This window comes from Stomoxys calcitrans, chromosome 3 (genome assembly GCF_963082655.1).
Source record: "Stomoxys calcitrans chromosome 3, idStoCalc2.1, whole genome shotgun sequence".
Classification (NCBI taxonomy): Eukaryota; Metazoa; Arthropoda; class Insecta; order Diptera; family Muscidae; genus Stomoxys; species Stomoxys calcitrans.
In genome coordinates this window covers 189,380,438-189,404,043 of record NC_081554.1, presented here as the reverse complement: position 1 = coordinate 189,404,043, position 23,606 = coordinate 189,380,438, and the positions used below count along the sequence as shown (strand labels likewise).

General features: G+C 38.2%; 1 protein-coding gene across 5 annotated transcripts in view; it reads right to left on the bottom strand.

Annotated features, from left to right (window-relative positions):
- The window catches only part of LOC106082063 (uncharacterized), a 107,134-nt gene that overhangs the window by 8,933 nt on the left and 74,595 nt on the right, over window positions 1–23,606 (bottom strand). For 3 of the 5 annotated variants that reach the window (XM_059365639.1, XM_059365640.1, XM_059365636.1), the window contains exons 4-12: window positions 21,111–21,928; window positions 20,543–21,019; window positions 20,380–20,476; window positions 16,826–17,081; window positions 16,459–16,530; window positions 15,738–15,976; window positions 11,092–11,160; window positions 10,877–10,990; window positions 167–6,288 (exon numbers count right to left, since the gene is read on the bottom strand). In XM_059365639.1, the coding sequence (XP_059221622.1) occupies window positions 938–6,288; window positions 10,877–10,990; window positions 11,092–11,160; window positions 15,738–15,976; window positions 16,459–16,530; window positions 16,826–17,081; window positions 20,380–20,476; window positions 20,543–21,019; window positions 21,111–21,928 (7,493 nt within the window). In that variant the 3' untranslated portion in view covers window positions 167–937. The remainder of the gene's footprint in view (window positions 1–166; window positions 6,289–10,876; window positions 10,991–11,091; window positions 11,161–15,737; window positions 15,977–16,458; window positions 16,531–16,825; window positions 17,082–20,379; window positions 20,477–20,542; window positions 21,020–21,110; window positions 21,929–23,606) is intronic. The other 2 variants (XM_059365637.1, XM_059365638.1) reach the window with 2 other exon arrangements.

The window sequence follows — 23,606 nt, the reverse complement described above, 5'->3', positions numbered from 1 at the left end:
CATTTCATACACAATTTTTTAGAGGCCAACAAAGCTTTTGCAATTAGGAAACTAAAAATAGATAGGCGACAAAATGCAAATCAATTTTGTTTTCAAACAAAAAATGATAAAGAAGAAGAAGAATTTAGAAGTAAAATTTAAATTGTTGTTTTTGTTTTATATATACCTTTTAAAATTTTTGAACATTATTTTTGTTTTTGTGCATACATAGAGAATTGACTGATTGATTGATTGATTAATTGTGGGATTTATCGAACAATGCGGGGAATTGGTTTTATTTTTTGGTTTTTCTGATAACTGAGATTTTTTTGCTTGAGACAACAGTTTTTGTTGAACACAATTTTGTTGCAAATGTGAGATTGGTGGTAGTAGTTGAGGTGGTTTGGTGGTGGTGGAGTTGCGACGTTTCTCTCACAGTTTTTTTTGTTTTTTTTTGGTTCTCTTTGAAGGTAACGAATGCAAGAATTGAGTAGCAGATAGGAGACAGGTATAATAACGAAAGATAGGACGAACGATGTAATAGCAAAGCCTGCTTGCTGTAAATGTCCCATACCTAGTAATGGATGGATTGATTGATTGATTATCTTAATGCGTTATGATTGATGATTATTTTTTACAAATGTGCCTCGGACTTAGTTTAATGGTTGAATTAGATTCAATAAAATGCAATTTTAAACGGTTGACCGTTTCTGGGTTATACTCATTTACCTTGAATGCTCACTAGAAATACCTTAGGGAGGTTCGAAGTTCAAAAGATGCTTCAGCTTTCAGTCTCAGCTGCTTTCAAAGTTTAGGTTCGACTCTAAGGCTTTCCTTTCGTATAGTTTCTTACTTATGGCAGTAATACATATATGTACAGGCTTACATACTACTTTCCCCAAAGTGCTTACTAAACTATAATGTGCTCATAATCCCTGATTCCCTTAAGTAATGGCAACTACGCCTTCCGCCATCTACTGACTGAATTCTCCCGCGACTGTCTAAAACATTCGGGGCTCATACTGCTGCGCATATGAATCTCTGGAGATTCTGTTACTCTGGCTAAATCACGATTTATGGTTTTGGAACTTAGGACCCGTGGACATCTGACGGTCCAGGGGCTACGACGAGGATCCTGCAAAGCTTTAAATGATTTGGAGGGGACTACATCATCACCCGAGCCATTGGCATCGGACCAGGTGTTGTAGTAGTCGGCATATGAGCGATCTTTTTTCAGTTCATTGGGGGTCATAGAGGGAGTGGAATCAACCGAAGTGTTATCCAAGGAATCCAATTCTTCTTCCAACACACGTTTGGCGGCAGCCTGCAGTTTTTCCATGGGCAATTTGCGCAAATGTGTGCTGTCGCTTTTCAGCAGCAGACTTTGTACCAATTCGCTAACCAATTTGTCGCTTACAACACATTGGTTGGCCGAATGATCCATAATGGGCGAGGCTGGACTATTGGGGGTGGAGGGATTGTCCGCATCAATACTGGTGTTCTTGCGCAAAGGCAATGAGAGACGTTCTCTTCTCTGTGACATAGTTTCCACCTCGGCCAAGGCCTGGGGGTTTTGTTTGCGTGTAATACTAACATTGTGCACCACCTTACGACGGCTGGGTCTCAATTGAAACTCATCTACGGGCTTATCACCATTGCTGTCTTCCAGACCTTCGGTGTCATCCTGAAGCAGCTTGAAGAGGCGTGAGTGAGTGGCAGCTCTTTGATAAGAAGACATTTTTCTTAGTTCTGGGAAGCTGCCAGATTCGGTTTCGGTTTCCGAGAGCTTGTTCATATCGGTTACTCCGGAGTCATCTTCTTCCACCTCAGATTCGGAACGTTGACTGGAGCTATGGCGAGACAAAGAACTGCGTCTGGTGGCAGCACCGTCTACCGAAAGGGACTGCTGGGTGTTGCCATTTGCTTCTGGTATTTCGGTGGCTCCACTTTCAAAGACCGATATACGATCACGCACTGAGATTTTGCGTTCCTCATTGAATTTATTGACTCCCAAATCGGGCAAGCCATTGGGTAGGCGTTTCATTTCTAAAGAAGGTTCCACATACACCTCTGGCGTTTCAGTACTAGGAGTGTTGCATTTAATTTCCTTAGATTTGCCCTTGGGGGATTTACTTTTGCCTTTTGGTTTGTTTTCCTTCTTGGGAGGCTTCTTGAATTCCTCTGTAATTGGTGGCACATTGATTTGTTGCTGCTGCTCTTGCTCTAAGGGTGACCATTTTTGTTGTTCCTCTGCCGCAAACGAATGACAATTGTTGTTGACCTCTTGTATGGCCTTTTTCTCTGACAATGCTGGGCTTTCTTCCTTATGTTCATCTATGGAGGTGGTAAAGAATGCCATGGCTTTTCTATAGTTGTTGCGTTTAACTTCCAATTCATCCTTTTCAGGGGCGTTAAGCTCCTTTTCTATGGCTGAATTAGGGTTAACTTCAGCTTCGGTATTGAACTCTGGCTGTGTGGATTGCTCTACTGTATTTTGGTTTAGTGTTGTAGTGGGGGCACTCCATACATCAGCCATTTCCATAGTAGGTGTGGCTCTCCAAGCTTCATATTTTCCCATTACGGCTGGAGTAGGTTGCCAAATTTCAGTTTGGGCCGCTGTAGGAGTTGTTTGCAAAATTTCAGTTTGAACTGCTGGAGGAGTTGCTTGCCAAAACTCAGTTTGGGTCGAAGGAATTGAATGCCAAACTTCAGTTTGGGCGGCTGGAAGAGTTGATTGCCAAACTTCAGTTTGGGCTGCTGGAGGAGTTGTTTGCCAAACTTCAGTTTGGGCTGCTGGAGAAGTTGTTTGCCAAACTTCAGTTTGGGTCGAACAAACTTCAGCTTGGGCCACGGGTTCTTCAGGGGCTGGGGCTACATATTCCTCCTCATACAAATCTGACTGTTGCGACATTTCATCAAATTCTTGGGCCAATTCCTTTTCTTCTTCGACCAAGGGATCTACTAGCACCGCTTCTTCGCCCTTATGGGCTTCTAAGGTAGCCCATAGACCCGTCTCATCAGCAATGGGATCGTCAGGCAATTTAGCTGGAAAAGCTTTGGTTTGTACCGGCTTGTAAGGTGTCTCATCAATGGAATTTCTAAGATCACGTGAAGCCCAAAATGAAGCTGCCCTGTGGAAAGTGATGTCTGTGTCGTCAGGCAGGCGATTGGCATCGATTTCAGCCCAGAAATCAATTTCCTCATCAGTGTCAACTTCGCGAGGCTCCTCAGGATATTTAAGAGGATCAAACTCGGGAGTGGAGGGTTCCACAACAGCGGAGGAAGCTTCGGAGGCCTTTGCCTCTCGGGACTCATCAATTTTAGCCCAGAAATCGACTTCTTCCTCGTCTTCAGTGACTTCGACTTCCTCGTCTTCGGTTTTGAGCTCGGGTTCGAGCTCTTTTTCCTCCTCCTTTTCTTCTTCCACCACATGCACAGTTGGTTTCAAAGATTTACTCAGTTCCTCAATGCGATGCCTTAGCACAGTCGGACTATAGCAAATTTCGGTTATAATTTCTTGTTTCATCTGAGCCTCTGACATTTTTTGTTCTGACCAAAACTCCGTATCGTCATCATTTTGAGTATCTCCAGTGCATTTATTGGCTTGGGCCACGGTGGACCAAAATGAATCTCTGGCAGTCTCCAAAGAGTCAAGTTTCTTGCTACGAACTTTGACAGCAGGCATATCATCACATTCATCACGTTCTGCCCATATATCGACAACTTCTTCCTCATGCAATTGCACCTCCACTGGAGATTCAAGTTCTACACAAGTGGTTTGGGGTTTTCTAACCGGTATATAGTCATCATCATTTTGATCGGCCCAAATATCCTCAATTTCATCAGATTCCAGACACTCGTTGTTATCCTTTAACTGGTTGTCAACGGCTTGGTAGTCTGTGTTGGATTTAGCAAAAGTATCCCAATAGTTGGTTTGTGTTTCTTTGCGTATGACGGGAATTTCTTCACGATCGGCCCAGATATCTTCAATCTCATCGTCATCAGCGGCATCTCCTTCACCGTCATTGGTTATTTGGGAATCATTGTTCGAAGAGTTGTTATCCCAAGAACTTTGAGTTTCATTGGCGTTGGAAGAATCGCTTTTGTCATATGACGAGCAGGTTTCTTCAGACTTGTCCGCCTTCACTTCTGCTGGCTTAATTGCGGAGTATTTGGCCCAAAAACTGGTGCGAGCCTTAAGCTCCTCTTCATCGATTTTCTTTTGAGTTTCCTTGTCTTCAGCCTGAACTTCGGCAGGTTCTTGCTTTTGCTCTTTGCCCTTGCCCCAATAGCTGGCTGATTGTTCTTTGATTTTTTGAGCCTGCATTTTGGTGGCCATTAGAGTGGCAAAGAAATCCAACTCTTCCGCTGACTGCTTGCGTTCTGGAGTTCTCTCAGCTTCTTTGGGTGACTCCTCTTCCACTTGGGTTATATTATTGGTCAAGTCTCCTTTTAAAGTTTGTCCCACAAACTTGTTACGTTTGTTCAGCGAAAACGAGAAGGAGACATCTTCCTGACTGGCGTTTAGCTTGGCTTCTAAGTTTTCAGGTACTGGCATATCTTCCAGAGGATATTTTTCGGCTGTGGTTTTGCGCTCAGACTCTTTGCTGTCCACAGAACCTGATCTAGAGGATTGAGACAAGGATATGGTAACACTTACACCACAAGAATCGGAATCATCAGCCTCAGAATCCGACTCTATGGTGGCAATTTTGAAGCAATTTGGTTGGGGGATACTCTTTCTGCGTTCCTCAACCAGGGATTTACCCACCTCAACAGTGGCAGCCACAGGCTCTGAGTTGGCAGATTTGGTGAAGGAGAATTTCAATGGCAAGCGTACGGTGACAGAATTGGTATCGCAATTGTCCTCATCTTCCTGCTCAGCATCAGAACCGTCATCGTTCTCGTTCTCGTCATCATCATGATCATCATCTTCCTCAATACATTTGTTTAAATCTTCCAAAGCCTGAGCATTTCTTAGAGGTTTATTGTTCTCGCTGGACTTGTCGAAATCGCTCTCTTCCTCATAGATGACACTTAGGCCATCATCCACTATGTAGTCCTCAGAGCCGGAATCGTGCTCTTCGTGATGTTCATAGACGAATTCCTCTTCTTCTTCGGCTTCCTCATCGAATACATCACTTTCTCCATCCGCAGTGGTATCATCATCTTCCTCTTCCACTTCCTCTTCTTCCGATTCATCTTCTTCATCCTCTGGCTGTTGCTTTAGGGCATTGTATATTTGTACATTTGTCACCGATTTTATGGATTGTAAAGGCACAGAGCCTTCTTTTGCAGTTTGATTATCGTATTGCTTAGTGGTAGCATCTGAATCAACTGATGATTCCGAATCTGAATCGTGCTCCACTGCATGCTTGACTGCAGCAATGTGCACCGTCTTGGGTTTTTCTGCCACAGTTTTTTCTGAACTTTTGGTGGATTGCGAGGAACTGGAATTATTCTCCGCCCTTTTGGCCATATTCTGTAAATGTTGGCTTAAAATGTCCACTACTGAACCTTCCGTTAGAGAAGAATTGGATTTTATGCTGGAAACATCTTCAATGTCTACAGATTTACTACGTTTGGCTAGTTTATCTTTGTCAACCTTAATGTGATGCTTAAGCACAACCTGTGAGGGGACATCATCTGTACTGGGTGTTATAATGATATCGGGTAGAACACTACTGGCCCTACTCGAGGAGGAGGTTTGACTGTAGCTAGGCGCCACAGGATAGGGATAAACATGATAGGGAGGTGGTGGTGGTAAATAAGGAGCATAAACATTTTGGGGATCGAATTCCGAGGACTGAGAATGAGTTGGGAATGGTGGTATGGGATAATAAGGGTAGTAATAAGGATAGGGAGGGAATGGTGTAGGCTGCTGGCCATTTTCCCCATTTGCAGTATTGGGAGGCGGTGGCATGCCATATGGAGGCGCATAAGGCCAGCTGGCAGCCGCATTACCAGTTTCACCATTGACCGGTGAAGCTGGCACTGCATAGGGATAAGGCCAAGTAGTGGGATTAGTGACACTATCACCACTACTCGAAGAAGGCAAAGCACATGGTGCATGGGGCGGTGGTGGATACCAAGGATACGCATATGGATAGGGGTAGGGAGGAAATGCCATGGGCTGTGGTGATGGCCTTGAGGGCCCTGATCGCACAGAATCTGTGGAGCTCAACGAGGACATGGAGGAGGCAGAACTTGTGGGCTCTACCGAAGATGAGGTGCATGAGTCATTATGGCCTTCGGACTTTGTTTCATCGTTCGCATCATCGTTATATTCCTGTACATTATCTTGTTCACCTAACATTCATTACATTTAATTTAGAATTTTTATGTTTTTTGGTTTCAATTTAAAATCACATCAATTGTTATGTGTGCGTAAAAGTACAGCAGGGAAAAAAGAGAAAAGAACAAAGAAAATGATATAAAACATTTTAATCGATGATGAATCAGTAAGAATTTCGACACAAAACGATACCGAATTTGTGTGATGAAATGATTTTGATTTTTTGTTTTTGATTAGCAATGGTGGAATAGATCTTAGAGAACAATGGGAAAATGTTTGATTGAAAACAAAAAAATGTAGTGGTGGATTTGTGGTTGGCTTGTGGTGAATTTGCTGTTCAATTGGTGATTTTCAGATGAACAAAGCGGCGCACTCGCTGATTTGTGTTGAGAAATGTGAAGGAAGCCATGGTGAATTTTTAAATCCATTTCGGATAATTTTCTTAATATTCGAAAAGAAAAAGTTCCTCGCAACAATATCACCAGATGAGTAGGTGAAACCGTTTAAAAGGCATAGCTTTAAAGTTTTCATTTGCTAAACTTTAAGATTTAGAAAAATCTTTTAAGCAAACCTCATTATTTTTTGTGGTTATTTGTCAATTGAAGTTTTATTTCACCAAAAATAGAAAAAGCTAAAAATGCTCAAATGTTTCCACAGATAAAACTTTAAATCTTTTTTTAGCCTTAAACTAAAAACAAATATACTTAAATACGTAGCGTTATTTAACCCGTTCGAACTCGGCATAAAAAAGAAGGCTTCTTATCATTCAGTTTAAACTTTGATCGCACTGCACTCATTGATATGAGGGAAGTGCCCCCTGTTGGATGGTTCATGGGAAATTTTCTAGTAGTGAAACTGCCGATATCTGTAAGGCCTTAAGCGATGGTAAAGTCCTCTACAGAGTTTTCGCTCAAAGGCAAACCGTTATTGCAAATTTGATTCAGATAGGGCTCTTTGATATAGGAGAAGTTCCCAGCTATTCCCCAAAGTTTGTTTGCGATCCGTGTCTAAAATTCTAGGATGGGTCACAGTACGTGTTGAAATATACGGAATCTCTTTATAAGCACTAGGCTAACTTTTGCTTGGCTTTCTGAACTTGACAACATTGCAGGAGATATAAAGTCATGTTAATCCCGTATAATGAAAGCTATAGAGATCGATGAAGGGATTTGCACTTTCATTATTAATTTCTGGGTCAAACAGACAGTTCTTAATCAAGGTGAGCCTGCAATCGTTGTATCTGGATAAGTTCTCATCTGGAATGGACATACATGTAGGCATATATATTTTTGCTTAAGAGATTGGCGATAAGCACAGGAATTTCTTCTCGTGCCTCTTTATATATGAGTGGCATTATGCCACTCTCGCCTAACCTAAGGAGATGCAAGCATTTTAAGTTAATACAACATAATAAAGCCCTGAGGATTTACTTCTGAAACTTATTGGAAAGTCAGAAGAATTCGATGAATGTCACCCAATGTATTTAAAACTTAGGCGAGAAGTTAGAAGCATTTTAAGTTATACCAGTTAGATATCCCATCATTTCCCAACGTTTTATCAAAGTACCCAAAGAACGGCGAAGTTTTTGTTGAAATTGGATTTCAGATTAGGGCGAAATAACGTTACGCAGCTTTAAAACTTTAACTAGTGATTTTTAAAAACCAACCACATTATGGTATTAGTTAAAAACTTTTTATTTCGCAAATTAATTCTAAGCTAGAAAAAGTATAAAAGTGCTAAGTTCGGCCGAGCCGAATCTTGGCAACCCAAAACCATGGATTCCGCTAAAAGCTTACCTTTTCTAACTTAGTTCGAATTTGAATTATTTTGCAACAATCAAATCGGTAGTTGATTGCTGGTTCTAGGTTCTCAAGAAGTCATATGGGGGCCTATATAGGTATAAAGGCTGATTCAGATCATACTTGGTCCCGAGGCTGGAAGACATAACATAAGTCTTTGTGCCAAATTTTAGCCAAATCGGGGGGAAACTAAGACTTATAGAAGCTCAAGAATCCAAATCTGGGGATCGGTTTATAATGAGACTATAACCATGTTTCCTAGTGGAATGTTCATGTGCATAATTTGCATTTGCATACCAGTATATTTACCGAATCGAACCATACATGGCACAGTTGTAGGAAATCGAAACAGAAGCCTTTATATGAAATTTCAAAACTGAGGTTTCTATGTGTTCAAGAAGCCAAAGTGCCATGTGTTCGGCCAAATCAGGTGAAAATTGAAGCATTGAGGAGCTCAAGAAGCCTATTCTGGGGATTGATTTATCTGGGGCCTATATCCAAATCTTAACCGATATGGCCCATTTGCAATCCACAATGACCTACATCGATAAGATGTAGTGGTGAAAAATTTTTAAAGCTCCAACAGTTGTGCCTTGGCCATATGGTCCATATTTGTTTATAACCTGATATAGGTTATAGCCTGATATAGGTTGAGCTTCTAAAGGGCATAATTTTTATCCGATTTGGCTCAAGTTTTACTTGAAGTGTGTGGTTTTAACTTGCAATAACTATTTCAAGTATGGCCCAAATTGGGTTATAACCTGATATTGCTGCCAACCGATCACGGATTTTAACATCTTGATCCTCTATGACGCTGAACGCCTGTGTTTGAATCCTGGCGAAACCATCAGAAAAAAATGTCAGAGTTGGTTTTCTCCTCCTAATGCTGGCAACATTTGTGAGGTATTATGCCATGTAAAACTTCTCTCTAAAGACGTATCGTACTGCGGCACGCCGTTTGCACTCGGTTATAAAAGGGAGGCCCCTTATCATTGAGCTTTAACTTGAATCGGACTGCACTCATTGATATGTGAGAAGTTTGCCGCTGTTTCTTAGTAGAAGGTTCATGAGCAAAATTTGCATATTTTTTATTGATGTAGATCGTAAGGAATTGCAAATGGGATGGCCCATTCAGATTTGAATACTGCTCCCATATAAACCGAATCCCTGATTGGACTTTTTGAGCCCTTGGAAAGCGTAATTTTTCTACAATTTGGCTGAAATTTTACATGGGTGCTTTTGTTATGACTTCCAGCAATTGTTTTAAGTACAGCTCAAATCTGTCATTAAACTGACATAGACCGTTTATCCGATTTGACAAGTTGGGCCCTTGGGAGCCGATTTTAACTTTTGTATGGCTTCCAACAACTATATCAAGTACGGTCCAAATCGCTTAATAAACCGATCTCTCGATTAGTCTTCTACGGCCTGTAGAAACTTCAAATTTGTACCTGATTTTCAAAAACTTGGTACGTAAAATAATAATTTTTTGAATTATTTTCAGGATCTATGGTAATGGGTTCCAAGATTCGTCCTGGCCGAACTTAGCAAATTTTTCCTTCTTTCCAATGGGACATCACAAAGGACTTAATCCGGCAAGCATTTTAAATTAACGTCGCACCCACACAACATATTGTAATATACATTTGGATGCCCTGAGGATACGTTTCCCAAGCTAAGTGGAAAAAATGAAAACATAGATCAAGAGTTACAAGCATTTTAAGTTTATCCGGTTAGATATTCCACAATTACCAAACGTTTTATCCGAGTACCCAAAGTACGACGAAGTTTTTCTTCAAATGGCATTTCAGATTTGGACAAAATAACGCTACGCAGCTTTAATTAGTTAAAAGTTTTAAAATTAGTTAAAAGTTTTTTCCTGAACTTTTTTAAGCTTTTAGACTATTTAAAAGTTCTAATTTTAGAGCATAACCAGGAAGTGAAATCTTTAAAGCTTTACCCTACTTTTGATATTAAATCTTATGCTGTCTCTTATTGACAATAACTTTTAAAATCTCTTAATTTTGCAGAAATTGCTATCGCAAAATTTAATTTATTTCAAAGTTTTTTGTATGTATATATTATTTTTACAATAATTTTATATGTGTATATACAAATTTGTTTCTGTTTTTAGTATTATACATGCAATAATCTCACAATTTGTTTATTTTAGTAATCAAATTATCCCAAATGGATTAATAAATGTACGCATGAGCTAAAATGGGGGGGGAAGAAAAATGTTCTTATACTAAATAAGGCTTATTAGAAAAATTTTGTTTTTTTTTTAATTATAAAATAACCAGCAAACTTAAAAGAAATCAAAGAGGAATGTTGAAAAGAAACTCATGGATTAATAAAAAACTAAAAAAATAGTCATTATTCAAAAAGTTGCATTTAAAAAAGGTGAAATTTTCACTTTAAATCTTGAATGGACTCTCTCGCACTCTCTTTCTCTCTCTCTCTCTCTCTCTTGATAGCCTAAATATTAATCAAAAATTAACATTTTGAGTGATATGCACATGATACAAATGTAGAGAGGAAGAAATGGTGAAAAGAATAGAAGAATATAAATGATGAGATATGAACGGTATATACAAATGAAAGGTTTTTGTTTTCGGTAATAAATAGTGTATGGGTGAAGAAAGAGAACAGGGGGGACCGAATGAACGAACGAACTAACGAAAAATAAGTGTTTTATTGTTCTAAATTCGAATAATTGTTTTTTTTTTTCATAAAATATAGAGTTGTGGTGGTAAGGAACTATGAGTATAGAAAACTGAAAGCTTTAAATTCTAGAACTTACCAGCATTTTCTGGCTGTGTCATGGCCTGCAAAATTTTAAATGATCGACTTGGTATAGCGCTACCGGTGTATTTTTTTGGTTCAGGAACTTGCTGTTCGCTGGGTGGTACATATTCTGAAATTTAAAAGCATGAAAAACAAACATAAGCTTTATTTCTCATTTTTGTTTTTAGAATAACACGAAAAAGCCGGAGGTTATAGGTCTGATATTGTTACCATTATTGCTATTGTAAAATGGGCGCGGTTGTTGATTAAATTGTGAAGGCGTTTGCGGCGTTGAGTTACCTAAAATGAAAAATAAACCAAAATATGTTAGTAAAAATTATCAACAAATAATTAAGAATAAGATAATATCTTCTAAGTCATTTATATTTAGTCCGGTTATTTTGTTTAAGTTAATTATTATTATTATTATTGATTATAAATTTAAGTTATAATTGTTTGATTATGTTGTTGGATTTTAGTAATTTTATAGATATTGATTAAAATGATTCATTTCTGAAACTATGATTCAAATCCGTAAATGCAGCCAAGGCCTTCTAAGGATCAAGCTATACAGTATATGAAAGCTATGAAATGAAATGAAACGACAAGGATAATGACATCAATTCGTTTCTTCCAAGATAGTAAAACTCAAAAGCTAAAAAGCATAACTAACCTATGGTAAACCAAATCAAAATCAATCAAAGAAAAGGAGAAGAAAAAACATAAACAGGAAAAAGCTTTCGTTGTATTGCAAAATTGGCAAAGAGGTAGAATATTGAATAGGATATTGCACATAGCAAAATCAAAATGAAGGAAGATGAAATATTCGGATGTGCTTTGTGGGCAGAAAGTAAGGCAAATTTTAAATTTTAACTTTGCGAGCTTAAAATTTCAGGCTACTTCTAGAGTTGGAAGAACTGGTAATGACATCTGGGCCCAATTTCATGTCAATATCATTATCAATAATATATTTACGCTTGTGTTAACCAAACCACCAAGAGTGAATTTTTCGAATTTTACACCTTCTGAGCTATCAAACTTTGTTTGCGGCATGAAATTTCGGCTGCGGAAATGTTGAGGATGATGCAGAAGGCCTTTGGTGATTCAACCATGTCGCAGAAAAATATTTTGTAAGTGGTGCATAGACTTTAAAAAAGCGTCTAGAACCAATTGGTGACTTGGAGCGCTCCTGACGACGTCAACAGACGACCAACACTTCAATGAAGTGAAGGAATTGATGCTTAAAAATCGTCGATTGACTGTTTGAGTCCTTACTGATATGATCGGATTATCAGAAGGATTTGCGAAATCCTTCTGTTGTGGAAACTTTTTTCGTAACATATGGCTTATCCAGCCTTTATGGACCGGGTCAATTCGGAATAGGGGCTTTTCTAAATTGGCGAAGCCTTTAAAGCTTTTGTCCTGTTAAAAAAAAAAGACTCTTCTGCTTATTGAGTACCTTAAGTCGTCTGTAAACTCATCCCAATATATTGCCGTCCTTTTACGACGTGCCCTGTTTTTGATCCGGCGGACATGCTTCCTAATGTCGCGAATCACTTGGAATCCAGAGGTTTTCTTTGGCTAATTTCCTTCCTTTAAGGAGACAATCATCTTCGAAAGATCGCACTATTGCAGTTGGAATTCTATTGACTTAAGCTTAAAGTAAATTCTTAGGTAATCCAAAGCTTATTGCCCCAGCCCTCCGAATTTTGTCCCATTGGATTTATTTTTAAAATAAAGTGTCTTCTATTGTAGTTGCTTCTGCTGAAAAGAACTAATTGCGTTTTAGATGGATTTAGGCTCGATCACCTAAACTCTAATTTTTCGAAGGCGGATGATTTTTTCGGTATTCTTCTGTCCATTCATCGTTAAAGGACTAATTATATATAGACATTACAAATAGTGACATCTGCCTATGACGTTATGAACTGACGTTCCATAATTCAGATTTTATTTCTTTGCCAATGTCCAGTTTTATGTCAAAGTATAAATGGAATAATGGAATTTCTCGTTTTTAAGGTGCTTAAAGAAGTCAACCCAGTGAGGTATAACGATTTCGTGCTGACTTATTGAAATAAAAGAAGATGAGTTGAGGAAACGTTTTGGTGCAGAAGAGAATAACATGAAATTAACCAAGCAACTGAAAGAGAGATAAGATTGAGGAATCACTATAGATCATATGATAGCCGCGGTGTTAGCGCCATAGTTTCCAATCTTAAAGGCCCAAACAAAATGAGCGCGTTGAGCTTTTATTTTGAGCGTCGCGTTGCACGCAAATCCCACGACGCAGAAAAGTTGGAATATTTTTAAGTTTGAAGATTAAAAGCTAGCATCATTCTGTGCTGCCACACGTATGTAGTGTTTTAGTCGTCAAAAATATTTGTTTTTAATATTTGCGACGCTCCTTTAGACCTTAACCTAATCCAGCCAAGGACTTACAAGCATTTTAAGTTAAGACTTTTAAATAAGCCATTCTTCCCCATTGGTCACAAGCGCTTGTTTAGTTTCAATAGCCCTGAAGAGGGAAGAATCCAGTCAGGCTCAATCTGTCATTTAAATGACGTAGAAAATAAGGATTTCGGAAAACACATGCGGTTGGTGGAGTTATAAGATTAAAGATCACATGGAAACTACCTGATGAATTCACTATATATCAATATAATGTGTTGGTTTCATTCTCTTCTAGTCTTACCTAAACTTATTAAGGAGTTATATTTATTTTAACTTAACACGGTCGATTCAAATTAAAAGGGAGTCTGTACAATTGATCATAACAATGTTGGTTATCCGAAGGATAGATGTAATGATTTAATAAGAGTTTAGGTAGCCTTCAGTCCATCTTACACCTTCTAAGATGGATGAATATAGTCAGGCTCAAGGTTTTTATGTTAAAACAACACGAAGTACCAGGAATCTTAAAAGCGACTGAACAAAAGATACGATTGTGATGACCTAATGGATCATCTCATGGCCTCTGCGGATGCAAATATTAAATTTTAAATTCCTAACTTTGTTAGAGAGTAATACTCATATTTTGGAATGCAAGTCATTATATACTCGTAATTTCGTAGAAATTTGAGTTGTTTTGTAATTATGGGTCCTCAATCAGGGGAGAAGATGCGTTGACCAATGGTCAGCAGAAGAAAAGGTAAACTGAATCATATACATATGCGTTTGAAGGAACTTATCATCTGATGGCCTCAGTGGGTACCTAGATAATTTTTGAGTTTCATCTTTTTCTAGCCTTACATAGCCTTTCCTAACCTAGTTAGGGATTTACAACCATTTTAAGTTAAAACTGTTCATTCAAAGTATTTGGAATCTTCAACACTGGTCATCAAATCTGGGTTATCCGAAGGATACCTTTAGCTAGACTTATTAAAATTGTATACTGATTTTGTGAGAATTTAAAGAGCTCTGAGACGATGAGTAATTTCAGTCAGAATCAAGAGATTCATGCAGTCTTTTATGGTTGCGTTGTTTAACTGTCGGAATCATATATGCATCTTAAGGAGAGATAAGACTGAGGAATTACAATTGATCGTCTGATGGCCTCACTGGATACCAAGGCGAGGTTTGGATTTCATCCACTTTTAGCCTAATCTAACCTACTTTTAGCCTAATCTAACCTACATAACGATTTATCCGCATTTTAAGTTAAAACTTTTGATTCCTTACAATTCTTACAATCTTCACCGTTGGTCACAAGAAATTAGACATCCGCAGCATACTTTTCCCTAGATTTCATTAAGTTTTACACACATGATTTCGTGAGAGTTTAAAGAGTTCTGCACCGATGAGTGAACAAAGTCAGGATCAAGGCTTTCATGCTGTCTTCTAAATCTAACCTAGTTAAGGAGCCACATTAATTTTAAGTTACTACTGTGGATTCAAATCTTTTACAAGCAGTACCCATGATTTCAGGGGCGTTTCAGTTGCTTTGGAATAATGAGTCGTTTGTTCTGCAAACAGCATCTAAGTTTATAAAATAAAAGGTTCATTGGATGTAACAACAATTAAAAAAGTGTTATGTTCGGCCGGGTAAAATTGTCAGGCAAAAATTTAAATTGTAAACCTATTAAGACCACTAAGTGCAAAATTTCAGCCCAATCTGATAAGATACGTGAGAGTCTGGGGAGACCATGTAGTGCGGAAACCGTTCAATGTGCTCTTCGTGAACATGATTTAATGGGCGAGTAGCACGAAAAAAAATCATTCATAAGAAAGAAGAAAATATACAATGCCAGTATGCCCTTGCCAAAGAATACAATAATAATAAAAAGTTTTTATAGAAATAGTATAAGGAGATACAGCCATTTTAAGTTAAAGGATCAGAATTTTATTATGATAAAACTCTTGGGTAGAAAAAAATCAGTTTTTAGGCTCAAGTTCAGTTTGGATTCATGTTCGTACTAATAATGTTATTCTTTTAAGGAACTATGTATCAATTCCAGTGCGATAAGAGTGGAATTTGACATCTAATATTTCACTGAGTAACCTTAAAACCAACACCCTATTTTATTTAAAAATTAAGTTTTAATTATGTCTAAGAATTGTTTATAACCTCCTTACTCCTTACTAACATCCTTACTTTTAATGTGAGTGACGACTTTTTGAAGCAAACGAAAGCTTTTTCCCTTTAAGTTTCTAACAATAAGTGTAAAAGCATCATTTTAAATATTCTCTATAAGTTCCAAAAAAAAAAAACATTTTGAGATCTATCCTTGCTGAGTATATCAATCAAACCCTTTTCCATTTGGAACCCTTTTGCTCATCCCTTACCTTCTCTTGAGAAGTAGGTGGTTCTTTACTATGTTTTGCTTACATTTTTGTTTCTTAAATTCTTTGTCTTTGCATGTCGATGTTTTTGTTCTTACCTTGTTCTTGTCCAATTTTCATGCGTCTCATTTGCTCGACAGTGGGACTATTTCTTGCCAGCTGGGCGCTCATTTGTCGAGCAAATGTTGGACGCTGCAATTGAGGTTCGGCATCCATGTAATTGTCATTACGTTGCTGAATCATTCCTGAATCATCGTTATTGCCATCATCGATAGTATCTGTGATTTTTTGCAAAATTCTAAAAGATTTCGATTGTACGGGTGGTGTACGCAGATCGCTAGAATAAGAATTAGTTTTTTTTGGTTTGTTTTTGTTTTGGGGTGGATGATATGTGTGGATATGTGACATAGTATGACAAGAAAGAAAATGTGAGATTAGATTTTTTGTTTGGTTCGTTTCAAAAGCCAGGTTTTGAAAAAAGGAATTAGTAGAAAAGTTTCTATAGGTGTTATAGCTAAAGACATAGTTAAGAGAAAAGAGTTATGCAAGTTGGAGTTGGTTTTTGGCAATTCAAATTAAGAGCGATTAATTGAATGAAAGCTAACAGTGATTTTTTTTATTGAATTTTAATAAAGATGAAACTCGTCAAAGCTTTGGTTTAGCCAAACATAGATTTGTTTTAATAAACATTAATTGGATATGTTCGAAAAAAAAACACACACACTCTAAATTCTAAAAATGTGTACTGTTTGGTGATAAACACATAAATCGTTCAAATTTTTCAAATTCGTTCACAGTTTATAGGGAGTTAAAAGCTACCTGAGTCGATATTTTCTAAATCTGATCTCCGCCTCAAGTGGACAGTCATGTACTACTAGATTATAGTTCCCACTTGTGGCGTTTATTCGTTTGTGGTCATACAAATGTCAAGGCGTTCAAGAATTTTCATTCATTTTCATTTGAAAGCATTTAATAAAAATTCAATAAAATATATTTTTGGTATATATAGAATATAAGGAAAGATAAGAAAAATGCTGTTGATTATTAAAAGCATAAAAATAAGGCTTTGCAGATATATATATATGTATTTACATTTAAGATTATGTTATTGAAAAGCTTTGCAGGCAAGAAAAAGCTTTATTTCATTTTCTTTTTTTTTTGTTTGGTTAATTTAATCTCAACTTACTTTTGTATAACGATGGGTGTTTTAGAGATGGGTCCTCGTATGCCCTCATTGTTCTCCACAGCAATGGGTACAATGTGAGTTCTGTTATTGCCAATACTGCTCTGCTGCTGTTGTTGTTGCACCATGCGCGGAGCATTCAATTGTTGCTGTTGTTGTGGTGGTGACATAACACGCTGTGGTGTTGATTGATGAGTACCATAGTTATTATAGCCCTGATCCACAAATTGATTGGGAGTACGCATTACATAGCCAGGAGCTGTAAAGTGGAAAATAATATTTTTGTAAGAACGAGTATATTAACTAACAATTGTATCGATGTCATCCAATTATATGATGTTATCGATCTTGGTAAATTCTAAATATCAACTTTTTGATGATTATTTAAGAAGTTACAAACATTTTAAGTTATGGCGTTTTAATTGTTTGAAGCTACACCGCTTTTATAAGGATTAATTATGGAGTTACAAACATTTTAAGTTACCACGTTGTGAGTGGATTGCGAGCTTGGATTACTAGTGCGGGACGCGTGGATTTCATTCGTCATCAGTAGCTTTAATCTGTCGTTACTACGTTATCATAATGGGTAAAAGTTGCCTAAGTGAGTCAGATTTCAGACTGCTGCTAATGAAAACTGTCTTACACTGGCATCCCAGGAAGATAGGATTTTGATTTATCTAAACTGCTTTTTAATGGACAATACTGCACCACTATACCTACTGAATCCGATTGGATTTACACTATCGCTGGCAATAAAAAGATCGTAGGCTATATAGATTATTCCTGACTATGTGACCACGTGGGTTTGAGGTAGACTCTAAAGGAGAAGACTCACGAGGGCTTCCCGATCTCTGAAGTGTGTTTTTTATACAATGTTTTAAATACAATATCTGAACCACATAATGCACAAACATCTTCTCTGAGAACCAGAAAGCCATTAAATATCTGAAGAATTCCACTACGGGAAATGAGTAGTCAATTGACCTAAATATACCGGTTCTAAACAGGGAATGAAAAGTTTCAATTGTCATAACTTATTGTTTGTTAATTATTTTTTAAAAAGTAGCTTAATTATTGTTAAAAGTTGCTTATCCGTAAAATATATACGCTTACTAATGTTATCTCCCTTAAAAATACTTGCAAAGTATACTCATCCTTTTCGCACTATTCCAGGACCTATCGCACGGTGTTAGAAGGGTGGCAATTCGTCACCTCGAGCGCCAAACTCTTATAAAAGTGAAAGGTTTTTTCCATGTAAGGGGACTAGAACTGGGAATGGTCCATATCACCAGACGACCTATCCCGTGCCGGTTATTTCTGTACTCAAAAAGAGATCGCAGATCTCTCAACAAGTTGACAGTTCAGAATTTACCTGTTCCGGGTGTCAGGCCAAAGAAGCACTCTAGGGAACAGCAAAGAGGATAAACCTCGAACACTAGGAACTACCTCACAGATTTCAGGAAACTGAAATCAGTGTGTATGGCTCTAGCGTCAAGTCCCAAAGGGCATCTGATGACCGATGGTCAAAAAATTTATTGCTGTGAATGCTCTAAGGTTATGTAACGCAATCTAAACTTAAAAACATCGATGACTGTTATTCGCTTATAAAGGGTGATTTTTTTGAGGTTAGGATTTTCATGCATTAGTATTTGACAGATCACGTGGGATTTCAGACATGGTGTCAAAGAGAAAGATGCTCAGTATGCTTTGACATTTCATCATGAATAGTCTTACTAACGAGCAACGCTTGCAAATCATTGAATTTTATTACCAAAATCAGTGTTCGGTTCGAAATGTGTTCAAATTTTGACAAATTTTGTTCAGCGATGAGGCTCATTTCTGGTTGAATGGCTACGTAAATAAGCAAAATTGCCGCATTTGGAGTGAAGAGCAACCAGAAGCCGTTCAAGAACTGCCCATGCATCCCGAAAAATGCACTGTTTGGTGTGGTTTGTACGCTGGTGGAATCATTGGACCGTATTTTTTCAAAGATGCTGTTGGACGCAACGTTACGGTGAATGAACACATTTCGAACCGAACACTGATTTTGGTAATAAAATTCAATGATTTGCAAGCGTTGCTCGTTAGTAAGTCTATTCATGATGAAATGTCAAAGCATACTGAGCATCTTTCTCTTTGACACCATGTCTGAAATCCCACGTGATCTGTCAAATACTAATGCATGAAAATCCTAACCTCAAAAAAATCACCCTTTATGACTGAAAAAAAAATGCTGATAGACTTAAGGTAAAATGTTACGATTTCCGAAGGGACTTTGAAAAATCGAAATTTCACTTTAGCTCCTCAGTTTTTGAAGATTTGTCTGAATCGGCATGTGATCATTCGAAACTTATTAGGCAAACTGCCTCTATAACCTTAACGAAACTTAACCATAGTGTAAATGTGTAAATTAAGGAGTTACAGACATTTTAAGTTAAATGTGAAATAAAATCCCTGATTCGTTTGCTCAGCGATTAGTTAAGAAAAGGGTAGTTTTAGTGGCCTTTCCTAGAGCAAAGGGTAGTTTTAGTGTCCTTTCTCAAGGGAAAGTCTAGTTTTAGTACCCTTTCCTAATAGGAAGGGTAATTTTAGTACTCTTTCCCATGAGTACTAAAACTACTCCTTTTCTTAGGAAGGGGTACTAAAACTACTCCTCCCGTTAGGAAAGAGTACTAAAACTACCATTTCCAATGGTAAAGGGTACGAAAACTACCCTTTCCCTAGGTAAAGGGTACTAAAACTGCCCTTAAATAAAACTAGTTTTAGTGCCCTTTCCCTAAGGAAAGAGTAGTTTTAATAGCCTTTCCCAAGGGAAAGCGTAGTTTTAGTACCCTTTCCCAGAGCAAAGGGTGGTTTTCGTTTCTTTTCCCTAGGGAAGTGTAGTTTTAGTATCCTTTCCCAAGGGAAAGGGCAATTTTAGTACCCTTCGCAAGGAAAAGGTTAACTTCAGTACCCTTTCCCAAGGAAAAATTTAGTTTTTGTACCCTTTCTAAGGAAAAGGAGAGTTTTAGTACCCTTTCTAAAGACAGGGGAGTTTTAATACTCTTTCTAAGGAAAAGGGAAGTTTTAGTACCCTTTTCCAAGGGAAAAGTAATTTTAATACACTTTTCCAAAGGAAAGGTCAGTTTTATTACCGTTTCCCAAGCGAAACGGCAATTTTAGAACCCCTTTGTAAGAGAAAGGGTAGTTTTGGTACCCTTTCCCAAAGGAAAGACTAGTTTTAGCATTCTTTCCCAAAGGAATAGGTAGTTTTAGTACGCTTTCCTAATGGAAAGGGTAGTTTTAGTACCCTTTCCCAAGCGAAAGGGTAGTTTTAGTACCCTTTCCCAAGCGAAAGGGTAGTTTTAGTACCCTTTCCCAAGCGAAAGGGTAGTTTTAGTACCCTTTCCCAAAGGAAAGTGTAGTTTAGTAAACTTTCCCAAGGGAAAGGGTAGTTTTGTAACCTTCAAAGCGAAAGGTTAGATTTTGTACTCTTCCCCAAGGTAACTTCTTCTATGACATTCATCATATGTGGCAAATATGGTTTAAATTGGTTCAATTGGTATACTAAGACTTACATGCAGTGCCTGCACTAAATGATGATGGTGCGTTAAAAGTGGGCTGAGCTGGAGCGTATGTCGGAGTTTGCTCCAATTGAATGGGGATAATATGTTCCTGTTGTGGAAAAATTAAATAGCCGATTAAAATATGTTTCTCAAAGGCTTACAGTGTGTTTTTTACCCTTGGACCACTTTGGTTAATAGTGTTGTTGGTGTTTTGCACCAAATTGGTATTGATTTGTAAACGTAAACCTGCTGGAGCATTATGTAGAGCTCCGAAATTTTGAGGCATTGATGGATTGGTCATAAAACCATTGCCTGGTGCTTGGAAGGGCTGTGGTTGTGGCTGATACATTTGTTGATAGCCTTGGCCGGGGAAAGTGGTCTGTTGTTGTTGTGGTGGTGGAGATTTCAAGCGATTCAATGATGAAGGCACCACATTGCCATTTTCTTCGGGACGAGCCCAAGCTGGTTGTTCGGTTTGCTTGGGCTGAGAACTCATCCAGCGCAATTGTTGATTGGTAGGCTGCGAGCCCATTTGACGCATGGGTGAATCACGCTGGGGCTGCTGTTGTTGCATTTGTTGCATAACAATATGCTGAGCCTGTGGTTCCGGGGGGGCAGCCAATGGAGCAATATACAGAGAACCCACATTCGTCTAGAGGAAGAGTCGGAGGGAGGGAGAGAATTAGAGTTTAAACAATTATATGAACATTAGGGGTGGGGGTGGTATTTTTATTCTAACTCACCGGTTTGGGCCCTTGATAGGCCGACGTTTGGGTAGAAAAGTCGGGTGTTCTTTGCTGCTGCTGCTGTTGTTGTTGTTGTGGCATACTGCCATAGAAAGGTTGGGGGTGCGACTGAGCCGATGGCGGGGCTTGTTGTTGCGGAGTTTGACTACGTTGAGTGCGCCATGGTACTGTCTGGGCCTGGTTATTTGGTGAAATTGTGGCCCCAGCCATGGGAGCCATTTGCTGTTGTGCAGCCAATGGTGAAATGGCCACTGGTGGCCTTTGTTGCTGTTGTTGGGCCAGCCTAAATGGACTGTCCGTGACACGGGGCGGTGTTGCATTGTCCACAGAACGCGGACTATCTGTTTGTCTGTTGAAAACATTGACAGCGGCTGGTTGTGGGGATGCTGCTGCCACACTACGAAATTCGGGTTTGGGCGATTGCTGTTGGGCTTCTGTCTGCAGATGAATGGCGGCTTGGGGAGGCGATGATGCAGGTTTGGGTGGGCCAGCAACTGCAGCTGGTGGAGTTGCTGACTCTCTTTCGACCTGTTGCTGGGCTGTCGATGGTTGTGGAGATGGTGATGATGTATTGGCTTTAATTATCGCTTGCTGTTGTGGTGATGTGGATGGTGTGGGTCTGTTAATGGATGCAATGGACTGTGTATCTGGGCTTGTTGCTTGGGGTGATTTCTGTGGTGATTCTTGGCTTGGGGGTGATGATGTTGAAGTTGGTGGCGTTTTTATAGCTTCTGGCTCTTGAGTATTCGTTAGATTGTTCGTTTGATTTGCTTGCATTTTATTCGTAGTCGTGGTGGGCATCGTTTTCTTAAAACCTTTTATCCCAAACAAGGCCCAAGTGAAGAGGAAAAAACCAAAATAGAAAAACAAGGTTAATTTAGTAATGTTCACCATTTTGAGGCTTAACACTTTAAGGCAGGATTTGTTTAGGTATTAGGGCATTAGTATGTATTTCTTTTGGTTTTTGTTTAGTAGGGCAGATTTTTTTAAGGAATAGAAAAACATGATGAGTAAGTATTTGCCGTGGTATATGCGCCATCACCAGTTAATAGTTGAGAGATATAAAAACTAAGTCGCTGGATTTTTCTTTTGTTTATGATGATTTTTGTTTTCAAGTTAAATCAAAAATTATAAAAAATGATGAAGTATATCTTATATATTGATGGTATAGGTTGAGGAGTTGGCTGAAATCAAAGCTAAAATAAAATAATAAAAATGAGGTAAAACTTAATCTAAGAACAACGGACACACATACAGAAGCAAAAATTATATAAAATAAATAAACAGTTCGTCAAAAAAAGGTCAACAGTCAGTCAATAGAAAAAATTGCTTAAGCTACAAAAATATCTTTGACCTTTTTTAAAAAATTTTTGTTTTTCATAAGAAAATTACTCAAAATTAAGGCTCTGATATACTACAATTAAGGAAAAAAATACTTAATTTAAGGCCACCGCAGGGGTAAAAGTGTCCTCCTATGACGCTGAACGCCTCGGTTCGTATCCTGGAGACACTTCCGAAAAAATTTTTCGGAGCCTAAAAAGTGAATTGGACAGCACTGATTTGCGAGAAATTTGCTCCTATTCCTTAATGGAATGCTCAGGGGCAAATTTGCATTTGCAGTTGGATACATAATGAAATTTAATTAACCAAAACTGAAGTGAAGTTTGGCCATGGACTATAGATTATTAATAGTATTTCCTGACCTTCGCGACATTTTGATTCTCGTTCAAAGATTATTGACTTTAATAAAAATTTAACTCAAAGTTAAGTAAATATTATACTACAATTAAAGTTAAACATTAATGAATAGTGAGAAAAATATACTTAATCAAAATAATTTTTTTCCTAATAAGTAGATTGTGCCATTGAATTCCATCTACCATATTTTTCAAAGGGCATATCCTTAAAGAAAGGTTGTCAGAATACTGCGAACAAATGATAGAAAGGTGTTCAATGTGGAGGTGCCAGCAGGGAGTTACGGTCTTATAAAGTCATACTGAAATTTCTGAAGAAGAAATTTAGGAAATCCAAAAGGGAGATCCCTATTAAGATGAATGAGGAGCTGTCAAGTGTTTAGAACACCTATTGATTAAAAAGGTTGATTGATGAAGAGACTCCCTTTTACGGGTAATTTGAAGAGCCCAGGTAGAAATTGAATAAAACCATCCGGCAATTTGTTGGAGAGAGACTTCTCCGGCCGCGATATAAAGCGACATGAGCATATGATGCTGGTGACTGAAGAAGGCAACGAAGTTGATGCTTTGGCGAAGGGTTAGTGGATTCAAGGCAATGTTCATTTAGAAATCCAGGGGGGGGGGCTCAAGGGCAGAATTTCAATGTGTTCTTTAGAATTCACTACGATTTTGTGTATATGATGCTGGAAAGCCACTATCTTAAAGGAGGGCTTGATACTAAAACTAACCCTTTCCCAAAAGGAAGGGTACTAAAGCTATCCTTCCCTAAAAGAAAGGGTACTACCCCTTCCTTTAAGGA